At 46.2% G+C, this 18,068-nt stretch overlaps 1 protein-coding gene across 1 annotated transcript in view; it reads left to right on the forward strand.

The window, feature by feature from the left end:
* Positions 1–16,752, forward strand: part of DCP1A (decapping mRNA 1A) — a 48,376-nt gene extending 31,624 nt beyond the window's left edge. The window contains exons 6-9 of the mRNA XM_036738798.1: positions 1,471–1,593; positions 5,892–6,563; positions 11,652–11,867; positions 12,880–16,752. Of these exons, the coding sequence (XP_036594693.1) occupies positions 1,471–1,593; positions 5,892–6,563; positions 11,652–11,867; positions 12,880–12,960 (1,092 nt within the window). The 3' untranslated portion in view covers positions 12,961–16,752. The remainder of the gene's footprint in view (positions 1–1,470; positions 1,594–5,891; positions 6,564–11,651; positions 11,868–12,879) is intronic.
* Positions 16,753–18,068: the final 1,316 nt, after the last annotated feature.

An 18,068-nucleotide genomic window follows, 5' to 3' on the forward strand; every position in this document is an offset into this window, starting at 1 on the left:
ACCTCATCCTATCCCCCAGGTATATGAGCCTTAGCAAACAGAGGAAAATAGCTGGCATCACTACCCTTTGTAGTGCTGGGTTCACCTTGGCATTCCTTCCTTGACATGGGAATAGAAGCCCCAGACCCAGCTCACCACCTGTGTTGTGTGATTCTCTGAGCAGTGTCTTCCCTCATGGCACCTGATCCTAGGCCTTCGTTCTATGCCAATGACTGGTGACGGCCCTTAGGTGTGACCATGATCAGGTACTCTAAAGACTGAAATTGTATAATGACATAGCTCCTTCAGTGCCTGTTTTCAGAGAATTGTCAACATAATCTGCAGCCGTGCATGTGTTAGATTACGTGAACAGAAAAATCACACGTTTTTGCCTTCACTGACTTCTGCTCAAGCCCCTACCACTTTTGAACCTCATAGTAATTGATATATTTGTACAGGAGCAAGAAGAGGGATAGATGGCTTCTTTCTGGACTGTACTTAGGGCATTGAATTTGCTCCCCAGAATTAGCATTATGATCTAGAGGCTACCTTGAGTTTGAAATAATTGTACCAACAGAGAGCATAAGATCTGCAAGGTCCTTCCAAACTGAAGAGGCTTTGATGTGATTGATGGGGTATCTCTCACCCCAAGCCCAGCCCCTCAGGTTGGGGGCCTCCGGGAACAGAGCTCTGGGTCCTTGAGCGAGAATAGACATAGAAGGCTTGGGTTCTCTGTTGGTCATGGCAGTGCCCTCATGGGTGAAGTCTACCATCCCTAGAGTATCTGCCTCTGACATTTTCCTATTAGAGGTCTAACACTTGTTTCAGTTACTTCTATTTGGGGCATCTGTCTCGAAAATGCACCCAGAAAGCTGAAAATAGATTTAAATTCTTTGTTACTAGTTTTTCATCCCATTTCCAGTTGTCCACTTTAAAAATAAAGTTCTTTAAGGAGACTGTCAGATTGCTGTCTTAGGGAGGGGGCAGGTGAGGGAGGGAAAGAGAAAATTTGAAATTCAAAATTAAAAAAAAAATGAATGTTTAAAACGGTCTTTATGTGACTGAGGGAAAAATAAAACATTATTTTAAAAAAGAGATTGTAAGAGAACAAGCATGTTTTGGTGTTTAGCTTGTCTTTAACAGATATTTTTAAAATCCCACATACGTTGGCTGTAACAAGTGGAGATGTGCTGGTGATTTCTAAAAGCTTTTTATTGAGCTACATTAATTGAAGTATAATCATTGGTTTTTCCATCACTAGGAATAAAGAATAAAGGAATAGAGTAAATTATTGCTAACATTTTGTTTCCTAAAGCAAATCTCGCAAAAGTTCCTAGAAATGATTATTTTAGCACACACAGAAAATCTGGGCTTTTACATTTTCTTAATTAAATCTAGCAGCTTCCTTGTTCCCAGTGCTGTTTGCAGAGCTCCCGTGGAGAGCTGGGCCATCATACTTAGAGTGATTTTTTTCTTTTTCTTTTTTTAAAGAATCAAATTACAGACTCAACTATCTCAAGCCCTGGGTTACAACCAAGTGCTCGCCTCACAAACCCTGGCAGTGCGGAGGAGACATCAGAAGAAACATCCCCGGGATTACAAACACAGGAGAAGGTGTGTCTGCCTAAAGTTACAACTCGTTCCCCAGGGAAACAGAATAGGCAATATTGTTCAAGAATCACATTCTAGGGATGACTGAGTGGCACAGTGAACCGACCCTGGCGTCAGGAGGACCCATGTTCGAATCTGGCCTCAGACACTTATTAGCTGCATCTCCAGACAAGTCATTGAACCTTGATTGCCTCGCCCTACCCCCAAATCAAACTCTGACAGGTATAGGCTACTGTCTGTAAGTCTAAGTCCCCGACCCTCCCCAACATCAATCAAAGGTCTTGGAAATGAATATTCTGTGTTGCAAAGACAAAGAAGCTAGAGATGGGGGCCATACCTAAAGTCTCATTGGTGTTGAGACCTCCTAGGTGAGGAAACTCCTTCCACCAGTGCAGATGGGCACCCCTTCTTGACCTTAAGAGACTTAATGACTTCCTCCAGTGTGTGTCAGAGGGAAGACCTGAACTCAGGGCTTCCAGCTCTGAGGCTGTCTCTCTGCCCTGCCATCCTGCCTCTCACAAAAACAAGTGCTCCTCCTAATTTTTATGGATTTTTAATTGGTGAGAGGCAGCTTGCTCTTGTGGATAGAGGGGCTGGCCTGAAAGCCAAGAATACATGAGTTCTAGTCACCCCCTGACCCATTCTGGCTCAGTGACCCTGGGAAAGTACCTTAACACTCTGAGATTGTAAGGAGTTTCTAGGTGCAGCTCCTGGCCCTGTTCCTTGAGTTGTCTTACATTACAGACTGACTTAGCAGGTTGTGGGTTTCCCTTGACAGGTAGGACCTTTAATGGATGAACAAGCTAAGAGGGCATCTCTTGATGGATTTCCTAAATGGTGTGCATCCTATAACTGTTTGGACTAGAGTGGAGTAAAGGATTTGTTCGTTTTTAAAAATTCCACGTCCCAGAGTCCAAACTAACAAAATCCTCTGGTCTGCCTACTGTCTGAAGCTACATGTACGTCAGCTCAGTTTTCTGAACTCTTAAGATCCCGGTAGTGTGATTATAAGCATATTTCTGTAGTGAAGATGAAACTTGAAATCATCTCTGTGCTGTAATAAGCTGATAAACTAGGTCACAAGTGTTCATGCAGTCACCATGCCATCTAGTGGGAGAGAAGAAGTAATGGTCCGAGAAAACCAGTGATCAGCTTCATAATTTACTCTTTAGAATTCCCTCCCTATGGGACTGTTGTTTTGGCCTTATGGGCAGGTGGAAAAATACTCATTCATTAGATAAAGAGAAAAAAGGGTGATGGTGGTGAGAATAAGGATTGCTCGGTCTAGTGTCAGGATGGTGCCTTTGGCAGAGAGAATGTGGCCATGACGTTTAATATTTACAGATGAACTCCCCAGTGCAGCCACGGTATTCATCAGAGAACAGCATCATTCAGATGAGAAGGGAGCAGAGGGGTCAAGCTTGATGGTCCAGATGATTGGTGTTCTATATGAAGCTGTCTCATAGTCTTGACATCCAATTTTGACTCTGTAGCTATGGCTTTTTCCTTGAAATGATCTTCAGGTGCCACTTCAGTACTTCCAAAGGCCCTGATGCCAGTGGTGCAAGCTATTGCTCCTCGTGCCATTAATAATTGGGGGAGAAGGGGATGTTTTTTTCTGGTTCATGAATTACTGTAGCCCTGGCACCCAGCTGACGGTGAGAAGCCTGAGCTGCCTTCCTCAGGCTGGGGCTGAGTCCGCAGGCAGCACACAACCTCCAAGCTAGAGGTTTTCTGCCTTGGCAAGAGTTGGCAGATTCTTCTCTGTTTCCATAGCCTTCAGCATCCCTTTGATGCCTGGTAGAGTAGAATGAGTGCTGGATTGAGAGAGAAGGGAAATGGGTTCAGATCCAGACCCTACTAGTCACTCACTGCCTGGGTGGTTTGGAGCCCTGGTTTTCTTGTTTGTAAAATGAGGGGTTGGACCTGACAGCTTTTTGGGCCCTTCCAGGTCCAAATCATAGGGTCTGAAGCTAGCTGCAAAGAAAGGGTCAGAGCCTCAGAGCCCTTGGTCGGACCAGAGAAGGAAATGTCTTCATTCACTGAGCCCTCCTAGCAGCGCCTATAATCAATCAGTCAGATGTTTCAACAACTGGAATTATTGTGACCTGGAGTCAATTTTAATTAGACAAAAATAGACTATCTTCAGTTTAGTTGGCCCAAGGAAAATATTACTTTAGTATTTATTGACGGTACCTCATATGCTTCATAACTTCCCACTTCACTGGCTTTGTTGTGGAAGGGCCCCGTGTCCAGGGGCCTCAAAGACTGTAGGGAGCTAGCTCCTGTCCTCTCAGAGCTTTCCTCCTATTAGGGGAATGGAGGGCATGTCCACTGTCTGCTGAGCAGAGACAAGGTCATGGGAGGAGGCAGCAGCAAGGATGGTCCCCTCCAGAGCTGGAGGAGATGAGGCAGGGCAGCTGTGTTCTAAGCATGAGGTCAGAGTCTGGGGAGGAGTTTGCACAAATGCATGGGACCAGGAGAGGAAGCAGCATCTAATGGGGTGGTTGGGCAATGGGAAGGGACTGAGAGAGAATTCATATGATATGGCAAAGTTGGAGCCTTATTGGCTAAGCTACAGATTCGGGTGATAGGGAGCCACTAGCGACTTTGGAACCCGAATCAATGGTATCATAGATTTAGAACTGAGAGAGACCTTCGTAGTCACTTGGTTTACTCCCCTTATTTTACAGATGAGGAAAGAGGCCCACACAGGTGCAGTGATCTGCCCAGTCACATAGGGATTTGGTGGCACAGCCGTAATTTGAACCCAGACCTTCTGATTGCAGATGCAGCGCTTGTACTATTATTAGACTTAGGAAGATGTTTTTGGCAGCCAAGGGACTGGATGCTCCCGATTAGGAGGCTGTTCAAGTAGAGTGGATGAGTGGCGACCGTGAAGGTCAGTGGTTGGGCAGCAGCTGAGTGACTGCAGGGAGGGGCACACATCAGATTACAGGGAGCTAGATCTGACCCACCTTGTCCGAGAGAGGAAAGCGGCAGGATGATTCCATGAAGGGCCCGTATGGGCAGCCATGGGATGTAGAAGATTGGGTGCCCCTTGCCAGCCATGTGACCTTGGGCAGCGTATTCTCTAAGCCTTCATTGCCTTGTTTGTTAAAATGAGGGATTGGCATGGGTGGTCTCTAAGATCCCTGCCAGTCCTAGGTCTTTGAACCTGGGGGGTTAGTCCAATGAGAAGAGTCCTGAATGTAAACCCTGGCTGGCTCCATGTGACCTCATCCGAGGATCCTCTTTGCTCTTCTGTAAAAGGAGCTTCCTTTCAGCTCCAAAGTGATCACGAACCTAGGGAACATAGGAAACATTGTTCTGTAGAAACGTTGGAACACGGCCCGTTTGAAAATCGGGGGCCACCTGTCTTCAGATGCGGAAAAGCCAGTGACAGGTGGAGTCGGGAGGGTCTTTTCTTTCGACTAGCTTCCAGTAGTAAAGAAGCCACTTTCCTAAAATGATAATATGTGAACTTTTCATTCTTAGCCTTAAAATTTTATCCAAATCACGGCTTCTTAGGGATCCTCAATGGGCTTTTGACCAAGTCAGTTGATGTTCTGGCTCAGGTGGCTGCTCCAAGAAGTAAAGCTGGGACTTGTTTCCTCATTCTTATTTGGCTGAACTTTTAAATGCTGAGCGCTCAAATTATTTTGGAGCACGCGGTGCATCTACACTCTTTGTGCACACGTACTGGAAGCCATCCCTTTGTTGTTCGGGCGGTCCGCCCAGGTCATGAACGGTGGAGAGCTGGGATCCACATCAAAATTTCCCACTCACATCTATTTACTAAAATAAGGCTCTGTCAGACCAGAGTGAAGGTCGCACAGCTCCATGCTGGATTTAACAACAGATGACATTTAAAACACTTGAGTTTGCAAGGTTATGTGTATCTTTTATATTATAGGCACTGCCTCTGTTATAATTGACCCTGTTGACTGATGGGGAAGCTGAGGCCCAGAAAAGTCTTGTGACTTGCCACAGATCGTACTAGAATGTGTCCCAGGTCATGTTTGAACTCGCAGCTTCTTGGATCTCAGGCCACCCTCTTCCCTCTGGGCCAGCTGTCACAATGGAGCCCAGTTATTGAAGCCCACTTGTGCCATGGTTTCTCATGGGCATGTTGAAGGCACCCGGTGTCCCCGGAGCGCTAGATGTTTCTAGGTTTTCTTGTTCTCAGGCTTTTCACTTATGACAAAGACCATTCCTAAGACTATTGAGTGCTATAAATCAGTGGGCGAAAGGAAGGCTGCTCAGTTGTCCTGATTCTTGGTGGTGTTATTGCTTTGCAGCCTGCTCCATCGGGACACAAGCACCTCACAGTGGAAGAATTATTTGGAACTTCGTTGCCAAAGGAACAGCCAACAATTGTATATCCCAATTCGGAAGGAGCCGAGAAGTTGCCAACTGACACCTCCCCCAAAGAGTATGACTTGTTCTCACCATTTTCTTTTGAGTCATCAAGGGGAACACATCAGCCAGAGAATCCTCTCATCCAGGCCAGTAGCCCCAGTGTGGGGCATCAGGAGGCCCCTGCCCCCATGGCCCCCCCTGACAGGAAGAGCTCGTCAAGTTGCTCAGTCCCCAGGAGCCCCGTGGTGAAGGCAGCTCCCCCAGGTGAGGCCACTGGGTCCCCAGCCGTGAAAAAGGCTGCCCAGCAGCGGTCTCCTCTTCTTACCCAGCCAGCCCCTGAGTTGAGGCACAAGGCCCGGAATCTGATTGCCACCCAGAGCCAGTTGGTGGCCCCGCTGAGTGGGACAGGCCCTGGAAGCACTTCAAGTGCCAACCTTCTGCACAAGCTCCAGCTGACCCCACAACCGTCAGCGCTCCCCAAGAACCCCATTGCACCTCACTTTGCCTCATCGGCAAGCCAGCTTGCAACCCCCGAGAGCTTCAGAGAACCTCACACCAGAAGAAGAGGGGCCACAACCACGCTCAGCATTGCTGGGAGGTCTCCCCTGAAGGTAGGAGTCGACTCAGATTGAGCTCAGAGACTGAGACTGGGGCCTTGGAACCCTCTCCCTGAGTAATCCATGGGATTGGGAGCTCATTCCTGTATTCAGTTTGTTTCCAGGCCCTGAAGGGTCTTCCCTCTGACGTTCACTATGTATAATTTCCACAAAGGAGGTGGGAGAGTGATAGACCAAAATAAAAGTTAACAGGTCATGGAAGGAGTCAGCCTCAGTTGAATAGACTGTCCCATCTGGGCAGTGGGGACACAAAGAGAAAGGAGAATTGGAACACATGGTCATAGATTTAGAGGGGGAAGGGACCTTGGAGGGCATTGAGGCCAGCCCCCCCTTCTCCCAGCGAGGCAGATCGGCTTCAGTGCCAGAGGCAAGATCCACAGGGCACTTCACTCTCAGAGAGGTCCTGGCTATCACGTTTATGATTTTGCAAGACTGATAAGTGTGATGCAAATATTATCCATAATTATGCCAAGCAAATGGCAGGGGCTGCTGGAGATAGTGAGGCTGGAAGGGGCAGCTGCAGCCAGGTGGCAGGTGTGGGATGGTACAAATGCTGCTGATTTAGAGTCAAAAGGCCTGGGTTCAAATCCCACCTCTGCTACTAACCAGCTGTAAGCAAATCCCCTGACCTTTGTCACCTTCATTTCCTGGTCTCTGCTGCCTCCCAGGCTGCTTGAGGAGACTAAATGAGGTCATGTTTGTAAAGTACTTGTTATGATGCAGGGATTGGAGAAGGGAGAGCCTGGTTGGGGAAGGCCATTGCCGCAGTCTGGGTAAATGCTGGCAACAGCTCGAGTGTGGCAAACAGGAGAGGACGGGGGTGACCGCTTAGAAGGGAACCAGGGAGGGTGAGGGCATGTTTGAAGTTTCGGTTTTAGGTCTTGGCAGAGCATCAAGATGAAAGGGATCCATAGTGTTGAAAGTATGTCCTGGAGCCCTGGGGAATGCTGGGGCTGGAAAGAATGACTTGGGAGCTAGCCACATCAAAGTTGTCATGGAAGTCATGAGTTGGGAAGAAGAGCAGTCAGAGAGGGGGCAGCTGTGAAAGTAGGAAGAGGAATAAGGGAGAGGACGTTGTCACAAGAGTCAGAGGAAAGAGAAAGGATCGGGAAAGGAGGCCAGTGCCGTCCAGTGCTGCCAAGGGCAAGGAGAAAGACTGCCCCAAAGCCAGTGGGTTTGACATTGAATGCTGTAGTCATTGTACAGGGAAGGACTTCACCAGGAGTAGTGGGAGTGGAGACCAGAGTGACTTTGGAGGGGAAGCAGAGACTGCAAGTGAAGCTCGGAATATGGTAGCTTGAGGTGCCCCACGGTGGATGAGAAGTGCGGGCATATTTGTAGGCAGATAAAAAGAAGCCCAGAGAGAGGAGTAGGTCCTCAGGATGCATGAGTCAGGCTGTGGAAGGGGGAGATGGATAAGATGGATTGACGCCCAGGTCAGCCCCTGAGACTAGGGAGGAAGAGACAATGAAGAGTTGAGAGGAGCGGCGCAGAGGAGGCCAGAGGTGAGCGGGGTCAGTGGTAAGAGCAGATCAGGCTGGGGACTAAGCTGAGGCCCAAGGGGGCAGCAGCTGATGACATCCTGGCCTGTCCATTTGTAGGGTCCCAGAGAGCCCTGCCTTACAGTTTGGGATCACTTCTGGTTGCTGGTCAACCCTGATATTGTTTTCACAAATGACTTCAGTTTCATGTTCTCTCAGGCTAGACAGTTAAAACAAAAAGAAGGTACAAGAACCTACACGTCCTGACAGTAGGACTTCAGAGAAAGGGAGACAGCTGAACCGCTCATCTGGAGCCTGGCCTAGAAAACTGCAAGACCCAAGCTCCTGATATTCCAGTGTTAGCAACTGATTCTTTTCCGCTTCATTTTTGCCAACTCTGACTAGTGATAGGACATTTTTAGGACAGGAGGAGGTAGCGAGGGCTGAGAATGAGTACTTGCCTTGTGCCGCCCCTGGGCAGTTGTAACATTGTGCAGTATCATGGGCTCCTGGAAAGAAAGGCATCTGTCTGACACTGGCCAGCCAGAGGACAGTTGTCTTCCCTGCCCTAGATGGCCTAGCGTCAGTGGATTGGCCTTGCCCTCGGATCTCTAGTGGGTCAGTCATTGCTGTCTTCTGTGGCAGCTTCCTTCCTGACAGAGGAGTTAGTAAATGGACACTTCTGCCAGATTGGAGTTTCTTAGTTTGGGCTTTTGTCAATAGCTCTTTGCTGTCCCACCAGCCACTGTCTTTAGCTCCATGGAAGAGTGTGATTGGGTGTTGTTTTGATGATCTGTGATGAAGACTGGTTAGGGCTCCGTATGTGTAAAAAAACCAGTACACCAGTTCACAAAACAGGAGACGTCATCTCCAGTTTGCCACGTCAGTACAGCCTAGTGGCCAAAGTTTTCATCAGGTTCCTTGGCCCTTATGATTGTTATAGTTCCAGGAATATTGCAGGAAATTCGTAGCTCAGCTTTTCCAGGATCTTCTGTTTAGCACTTGTGACATTCTGGCTGGACGGTCACAGATTTCTAACCCTGATTTGTAAAAGATTTTCCACCAGGGAATTTGGAGATGCCTCAGTAGTTACCATGAATTCCAGCTTTAATTTCTGTTTAAAATTGCCTGTGTAGTTGGATCAGGGCCCTGAAGGAGCTGCCTGCCCAAAGCTTTCTCCAGGCCCATCATGGTGAGCATGAGCCTTGGTCCCAGGGAAGCTGGCCAGGTCCCACCACCGAGCTCGAGCCAATATGTTTTCCCTTTTGTGATCTCTGCATGCACCTGTGGGCCTGAAGAATTAGACATGGCTGGAGAATTTGGACAGTCTTTCTCCACCTGAGACCTCTTTGGTGAGTGGGAGACGAAGGAGGCCTTTTGGTCTAACATTTTGACTTTGAGGATCCGAATGCGAGCGTCATCTCCTGACTCAATGCCCTCCTTGGGCCTCTTGTCTGTTTCTTTCCTTTTTCTTCCCTTCTTTCTTTTCCAGCCTGGATGCTTGATAGTCAGCAGAAAGGCAAGATGGGACCACTGTTGCCTCTAAAGCACCCCAGATAGACAAACAGCAGGGCCTGTGGAAATGGCCCGGCCCACTGTGCTGCACGCTATCACACACCCTGGACATCATGGTTCTTGTTGACCAGGTGTTCCTCTCTCTTGGTAACCTCCCACAGCTCCTCTTCATGCTCAGGGCTCCCAGCTGCCCTCCTCTTACCTGAGCTTCAGCCTCTCAACTCCAGTCAGGCCTGTCAAACTGAACAGACCTGAGATGTCCCCAAAAGATCTCATCCTCCATCCCCGGCCAGCCTCCTGACCTCCTCCCTCTCCCCCACCCCCACATTGGATCAGCTCCTGCCTCCAGCTTCTGTCAGTGTCTTGTCCATCCTCTACCCAGCTGCCAAAGGGCTTTTCTAGGCATACATCACTCCCTGACTTGATCAGCCCCCAAGCCTCCCTCTCCCAATATCAACTCTGCTTAGCTTTGAGAGCCACAACTACTTTGTGTTAATCCGTAATATAGAAGGGCAGCTCCCTCTTCGTCCTTGTATCCCCAGTGCCCGGCATACAGTAGGCATTTAATCATTGCTTGTTGCTTGCTTCTTTGAACCCTTCTTTTCCTTCCAGGCTTTCATGAAGCCGGGCCCAGATCTCCTCAGCTGAGTGATCACTCCCTTCTTTTCCTGTTGGGTTGTGCATTGGGCGTATTTGTGCAGCTCTTGTGCATCCCCTTGGCCGAGGGGAGGACCCACATCCACAAGGCCTGGCACGGCGCCTCGTCCACAGTTGGCCATTAAGCTGAAGGGATGGCGGGACCAAGCCTATGCTGTTACTTGTCATTCTCTGTATTTCTCAGGCGGGCCATGCAGGGGGTAGAACAGTGGCCCTAGAAGGCAGGTGGACTTTACTAGCTCAGGGCAAGCCTCTGTCTGCCTCAGTTTCTTGATCTGTAAAATGGAGCTATAATAGCACCTACCTCACAGGGTTGTTATGAGAAATGAGAGAATATTTTTAAGTATTTAGCAAACTGGGAAAGCCTAGCTATTATCATTAATTTCTCATAAAATGGTCTTATAGTTCTCTTAATTACATTTTGTAGCTTACTTCAGTTCAAGATGATTGAATCTCAGTATCTTGTAACAACTGCAAGATCATTCAAGTGATAAAAAAAAAATTTTCATCCTTTGTAACAGAAAAGGCTAGAATGTTTGCAGACTCCTCTACTGAATACCGTATTTCCCCATGTATAAGACACACTTTAATTTTGGGGCCCGAGATTTGGGGAAAAAGCAAAGCAAAACATGTATTACGTAAAGTTATTGAACTCAAGTTTTATTCATCATAAAATTCATACAACTTCTCATCACCGTCAAAACTCCCATCCATTAGCTTGTCCTCATCTGTGTTTGACGAATCACTGTCTTCATATATTGCCTTGTCCTCCGTTCCGTCTGTGGCATTTGAAATGCCACGCTTCTTAAATGACCTGCCAATGATCTCAATCTTGATATTATCCCAGGGTCTTTTCATCCAGGTACAAACTTGTCCTATAGTTGGTTTCTTCACTCTTGCCTCTCATGGCCTCCTTCTGCCCTGGTGTTTTCAGTAGGGTTTCTTCTTCCTGTAGCCAGTCTCGGATTGTTTTCTTTGCAAACTAGCTCATTTCTTACTTGAATTCAGCAGTGTATGAAAGTCTTTGCTGAGCCATTTCTGGGCAGAGCATGGCAAAACATAACCTAATATACTGGTAACAAATGTGAAACAACGAATGCAAAGACAAGCGTGAAAAAGCAGGAAATGCAAGAAAAAAATCTACAACAATGAGCACAAAAACAAGCGCAAAAAAGCGGGAAATGCAAGTAAAAAAAAATCTACAGCCACTGTATAAGAAGCACCCAGTTTTTAGACCCCAAATTTTTCAGGAAAGTGTGCATCTTATACATGGGGAAATATGGTATATATTCTTGAAGCATGTGGTTTTAAAATTGTATTTCCTCCTAATTCCTTCCTGGTCTTACAGCTCATGCTCATTAGAATTTGTTTCCTCTCTGACTGACCTCTCCTTTATTAACCTCTTCCTAACCTCCTTCTGCTGCTGCAGGTTTCCTCTCCCAAGTTCATTACGTCAACAACGTCAGCATCCTCCTCCATCCTTTTGTCGCCCAGCGTTTTCCAGCAGTCAGCAGCAAAGCCTCCAGAGCTGGAGAAGAAGGCCAGTTCCCCTTCCCGCTCAGGTGGGGCCTCAGAAAATCCCACAAAACCTCCTTTGGTTCTCAGCAGGTCTCAGCTCCAGGACACACTAATACATCTAATAAAGGTAACTGCTTGTCTTGTAGTTTTCACTTTTCAATAGAAGGAATTCCTTGTTTCATGTCTTCTTAGGGAGGCATGAGTCAGGTGACCAATGCACCCTTCTTCTCCACAAAGTGATTGGTCCCATCCTGTTCGCTTTAACATCTGCTTTGGAATCGAAAGTCAAAATAGATTCCAGTTTATTAGAAGTTGTGTCCTGGTTTCTAAAGCAGCACTTGTGGGCAGGGCTGCCTCCCTGGACACAGACTGCAGCCCCCTGCAGCAGACCCAGTACTTGGCCACACCATTCACCAAGTCACTCAGTGGGCATTTCAGTGTGCTACAGCCTGAGCTGAGCTTGGCTGGCTTGGGCTGCGGGGATGCCATCTGGAGTCCATCACTGGCCTCTACCCTCAGCCCCAGGAGGGGGCAGCCATCAGGTTGGGAGTGGAGGACTGGCTCAAAGCAGGCCAGGTCAGTGCATCCCACCTGAGGTTTCCTAGCATAGCTGTGGGTTAACAAGATGCTTATACTGTTGTTGCCAGAACCTCAGTTTTTCTCATAGAAATAGGCCTTGGGTGTCATGGAAGCCAGGCTGCTACTGAGGCACAAATATGGCTGGTATGGTCTGGCTTTGGGCTGAGGATAGGGTGAGAGCCAACTCTGTACACCCATGCCAAGCTTCCTTCCTCTTTGTTTTCACAACAACTTAGTTTTGTTTAGGAAGGGAGCACAGTCAGCATCTTCTCTGCCACCTGGGGTCTTGGTGCGGGGCCTCAGGCCTTGCCCAGGACTGCCCAATCAGCAGGTGTCTAAGGCAGGCTTGAGGCCAAGCCGACCTTACTCCCACAGTGCTGAGCTGCCTCTCCATGGTTTTAATGCCTTTGTTTAGACACCTGTTGGTGGTCTTTTGTTCCATGTTCTTGGTTTGTGTGTTGTCTTTTCTGAGCTCATAGTCGACATCAATTGGGTCTAAAGGCAAGTTTGACCACATCACCAGTGACCAGAGCATGTCTTTCCCTCTCTCTCCCTCACAGAATGATGCCAGCTTTCTCAGCACACTCCACGAAGTCTATTTGCAAGTCCTGACCAAGAACATAAATAGCCTGCAGCTCTAGTGACCCGAGCTGAAGCCGCCAGCACTGCGTGTGAGTAGGTGGGCGTCTGCTCTGAAACAAACATGCCTCATTAATGGAACTGGTGTGAGAGACTTCGTTGCTAAAGAAACAATGCTTAGTCTGGAAAGTCCTGAAATTGAGCCTGTGAGAGAGAGGAAGAGAGATACTTGTTCTTAAAGAATGTTTTTAAGGTTATATTCTCAGAAATGATGGAGATTTCACTGTGAAGTATCACCAGCAACCCTTTATTTCAGTGGGAAAAAAACAAAGACCATTTATGGAAAATTGCATGGGCCTTTTCATCAGCATCAAGCACATATGGAACACCAGGATGGAGATATGTGACCTCCCCCAGTTCAGAAGATGCACGGGGCGGGGCAGGGCCTGTCCTCACTCTGGAGTGGGACGGCTCCATCCTTTTCTCCCTCCCTTGGAAGTAAAGTGCTCATCCCAGGGACCTCATGCAGTGTTCAACCTTGCAAAGATCATTTGCTTCCAAAAGGGAGCTGCCTTTAGCCCCCTTGTCCTGAGATTTGACCTATAGTGAAACTTGGATCAGATGGAAATTTTTTAAGGCAGAATAGTTTCCAGTTTGTCGGTCCCACATAAGTTAAAAACATATTTATGACTCTTATTCAGCTGCAAGATTATTGGATAAGAATGGTGTCACAGGGCCTTAAGGTCCTGAAATTTCATGATAAGAATTTATTATTTTTTAATTGCTTTCCTAATACTGACCAGACCATAGTGACTCTGGCTGCTGGTGTGAGAATTACCTTTCCTTTTTCATATTTTACTTAGGTTCCACTTTTACTTAATTGGCCAGTTGGCAAAGCCAAAATCCTACTAGGCTGAAAAACATTTTTTTAACTGCCAGGTGGTTTTAAAGGCGATATCAAGTTTCTTTTTATACATGAAAACTACTACTAAGTGTAACCTCATTGTCCTTTTCTATCTAAGCATGAGCTCAAAACAATTTAGATCCCTCTTCTTAACTATAAGGAAAAAAGCAACCATTGGACCAACACAACGTGAGCCCTGGGGTCCAACTGATAGGAATAAAGCTATGCAGGAAAGGGAACGGGGATACTCCCATCACGTCGTCTCTAAGTGAAAGACTGGGTTCGGAATGAATTACCGAAGCCATGCGGTTGGCCTGTGGGTGCCCCTCCAGCTGAGGCACCTTGGATGTTGCTGTTGCTCCTTCATGTCGTTTGTGTCTGTTCCCATGGGGCATGTGATATTTTAATGTAGATTCCCATTTCTTTCAGCAATAGTCATCTTACAGTAGCCTTTTGAATCCAAGTGGCTTGGTTTACACAAGACAGTCCTTTTTTCGTATGTAACCAAGTAAGATGCACTGCTCACTTTTCCGAGCCCTGTCCTAATGACTCCAGGTGAGAAGCCCACCTGGGTCCAGCTGCTGTCCCGAAGACATGCTGTGAATGATGCTGGCAAACTCGGGTTTGTTTCTTAGGGAATGATCTGATGAGCTTTCAAGGCAACTCTATCATAGGTTTTTCTAGCAGAGTTTTCTGTAGGAGACACATTAAGTATATTAAATAACTTTAGCTTGGCCTTCATTTCTCTGCATGAAAGGACTTGATTTGATTGGCTTTGCTTTATTTAATGAGCTTCCAGCTTTGCCTGTCCTGGCTCCTGAGCCTTGCTGATGACCCTGGGTTGAATTCAGAGAGGGAGGCAAGGTAATACTTTGCCTTCCAAGACAGCACAAGTGTTTGACAACCAAAAATTAATGATTTGGGTCAGCCAGGAAAGAGAGAACAAGAGAATCATAATTAGCTAGAGGCAAGTCTCAGGATCCCCATGTCTCATCCAGCAAAATGGGGCGCTTTGGTAAATTGGGGTGAGGGTCTGATCACAGTACAACCTATGTCATGGTGTTGAACTGATCAGCAAACAGCTAGCGACTTGTAACAGAGGCCTAAATTGAAATGCTCTTTGCAGCCCATTGCAAAGGTAGAGAGGAATCTTCCCTGGAGAGAACATCTCTGACAAGTTTCTGTTATTTGTTCCATATGCTTGCATCTTTAAATAGCTAATCCAAGGAAGCCAGGTTTCCTTCGTGTGAAACTTTAAAATTTTAAGTGCCCAAGTTGTGGAGATTTTAAAAAGATAATTTAGTTTTAACCTCTATAATTACATATTAGAATTATTTATAATGCGTAAGCCAGGTCTACACTGCCATACTTCCTGAGGTATTTCAGGCAGGAGTATCTGGATAGGGCAGGTCAACCTCTCTGGGTAGTTGTGTCAGTCAACCCTGCTTGAAAGCTGTAGCTCAGTCGCCTTATTACTTCCTTCAACTGAACTGTCCAGAACCTCATGCCAGCCTGGATCACTGCGTCTTGGATAAATCTTCACAGGTTTAAAACCACAAGTTGAACTAAATACTCAGAAGAAGCAAGTCTCACCCAGCAGTATGGTCCTGGTCGAGCAGCTGCTGAACTTAGGACCCAAGGTGTATCCTGCTAGTCTAGCCTTCTGGAATGGAATCACCTCCCCAGATAGATCACTCCCCTTTCCAGGGCATCTCCAATGAACTTTAAGAACAAGAAAGCCTCATTGGCTTTCAGTACAGACTCCCCACTGCAAGGAGGGCTTCCCAGAAACTTATTACCGTCATGAACAGAGATGTATTGTTTTCACTAAAAGAAGCTAATTTGGATTTTACTTATTCTAAGAATGCAGAAACCCAAGTTAGAATGAGTTCTTTCCAAACAAACTCTGTCTACCCAAGCACTTCATGTTCTTCTCTCCAGTGATATTTTTTTTAAAAACAAAGAAAGTCACATTGATCCTTCTACCAAAAAACCTATTTTTAAGCCTGCTGCTTCGTTTTTCTTTTCCCCAAAGAACCTAGGCTGGTTTGTTTGTTTGTTTGTTTTCATTTTGCCTGGTGCAGACAGTGGCTTCTGTTCTACAGCTTGCAGGGGAAATGGGAGAGATGGGGGGGAGGGGGGCTTAAGGAAGTAGAAGCCACCCATAAGAAAGGGACATTGGGAAAAGCTTTAGAACAGGCAGGGGTAAAGCAGCTTACAGCTTGATTCAAATTGTTTCACTGAACAAAGAATGAATAACTGTCTTCTTGCACATTTGCTGCTGAGCAAACATTTGCTATATGTTGATATTATTCGAGGTTCCTTTGTGAAACCAATAATGCCGTTTGGATTAACATATTTAAATATTAAGGAAAGGTCAAGCAGACACAGTGATTGGCCTCAGACCTGTACTTAGGATAATCAGCCCTGGGGCCCAGATCCTTGCCTGATTTGTTTTTCCGCTTAATTTAGGAAAAATGTGTGCAATATATTTCACCTCCAATTTGTATTTGATGTCATCAAAACTGTTAAGATGCATTGTTCATTTTTAAGTGAGACAATATCATTTTCTTTTGGTCATTCTATTTGATTGATTCACCAAAAGTACATTGGAAATGGTTTCGGGTTTTTTGTGTGTTACTATTTAACCTCTACTTCACCCATTCTTATAGTGCGCTTTTCCAAATATTGAGCATTCATGAACATGTACTGTATGTACTGTGTGCTTCCCCTCTTAGGAAGTGGATGGAAGAATCTCTGGAAATGGGTCTTTTCTTTTCAACATCAGTACTGCATCACTAACTTTTTTATTATGAATTTTCTACCATCCATGTGTGTTTGCAAATATTAAGTTATTACATGTTTTAAACTGAGCGTTTTTCATCCTCAATTTTGTATGTTTGCAAGTATATTTTTTTAATAAAATTTCAAAACAAAGTTTTCTCACCTACAAAATTTTAAACTGCATTTTCCTTTCATTTATAGAAGTAAAAACATCCAGCTGCATCCCTCTGATGTTGCTGAGATCAGCGGCCAGTTCTCTGGCAAATCTTGGACTGTCCTCACACATCTGCCCAGCTAACCTCATTCCTGGGCTCTCAACCTGAACACCTGGGGTACTAATTAAGAAATGCATACTCTTCTCCACCTGGTGGAGGGTCACGCTACCGTGTGTGCACATGTGAGGAATTAGATCTGGAAACCTTTTCGTGTGAATTTGATGCCAGAATACGTGGAGGCTGCCAGGCTCCTAACATTTCCCGACAAGTGAGGCTACTTCTGCTAATCTCATTCAGGGTAATGTGTTTGGTGGGCACTGTTTGTCAGTGGTGTTTACCATTGCCTTCCTTCTCTGAACACAGCACTGTGCCAGGGTCCTGTGAGGAGCTGCACACATATCCATGCACATGCATGGGCACATGTGCCCACACACTCGGAAGCTGGATGGTAATACAAGAAAACGACAGAAGATGCCACAAGGCAATTAAAAGTGCTGAATGGGGGGGGGGGGGGTCGCTGCATGCAGGTTGAAATGACTTACACAGTGCTTTTCTCCTAAGTACTCTGAATCAGGTGGCTGAAGTATTGGGTTCTTCATGAGAACTGGGTCTGGCAAAGATAGATTTTCTTGCCTCTAGTCACACCCCCTCCAAATGCTAGAGCAACTCTTTTTGTCCAGGTCTGGGGTCATCGCCACACTGCACCGACTCTGAGCTCACAGATGAGCAGCTCTGATGCTGGGGCTAGGGGTTCAAGGATGGAGTTCCAGGTGCCTGAAGCTTCCCTGTTCTGAGTATAGAAAACTTTTAAACCCATCCTTTATGGAATGGAAACCCTTAAATGAGTGTGTGTGTGTGTGTGTGTGTACATATACACCACCTATACATGTACACACACATGCATTTCCCAATTTTTTACATTGTGAGCAGGGGCAAGGATTGTCTTTTGCCTCACTTTATATCCCCAGTACTTAGCACAGTGCCTGGCACATAGTATTGCAGATAGATTTGACAACTGGCTCAGGTACATCATTGGCAATAATTATTGTAATAATGATACAATTATGTTAGCATTTCGTTTCTTATTACAATACCACTTTATAATTTTCCAGGGAACTTTCCCAGTTTCCCAAAATTATTTCATTTGATACAGAATAAGTATAGATTTAGCAGGGAAAATATTCTTATCCATTTTGTAACTTAGGAAACAGGAACTTTGAGGTTAAGAGACTTGGTCAGGGTCCTTCAGTGGCAGAGCAGAGATTAG

This window comes from Trichosurus vulpecula, chromosome 9 (assembly GCF_011100635.1).
Source record: "Trichosurus vulpecula isolate mTriVul1 chromosome 9, mTriVul1.pri, whole genome shotgun sequence".
Taxonomy (NCBI): domain Eukaryota; kingdom Metazoa; phylum Chordata; class Mammalia; order Diprotodontia; family Phalangeridae; genus Trichosurus; species Trichosurus vulpecula.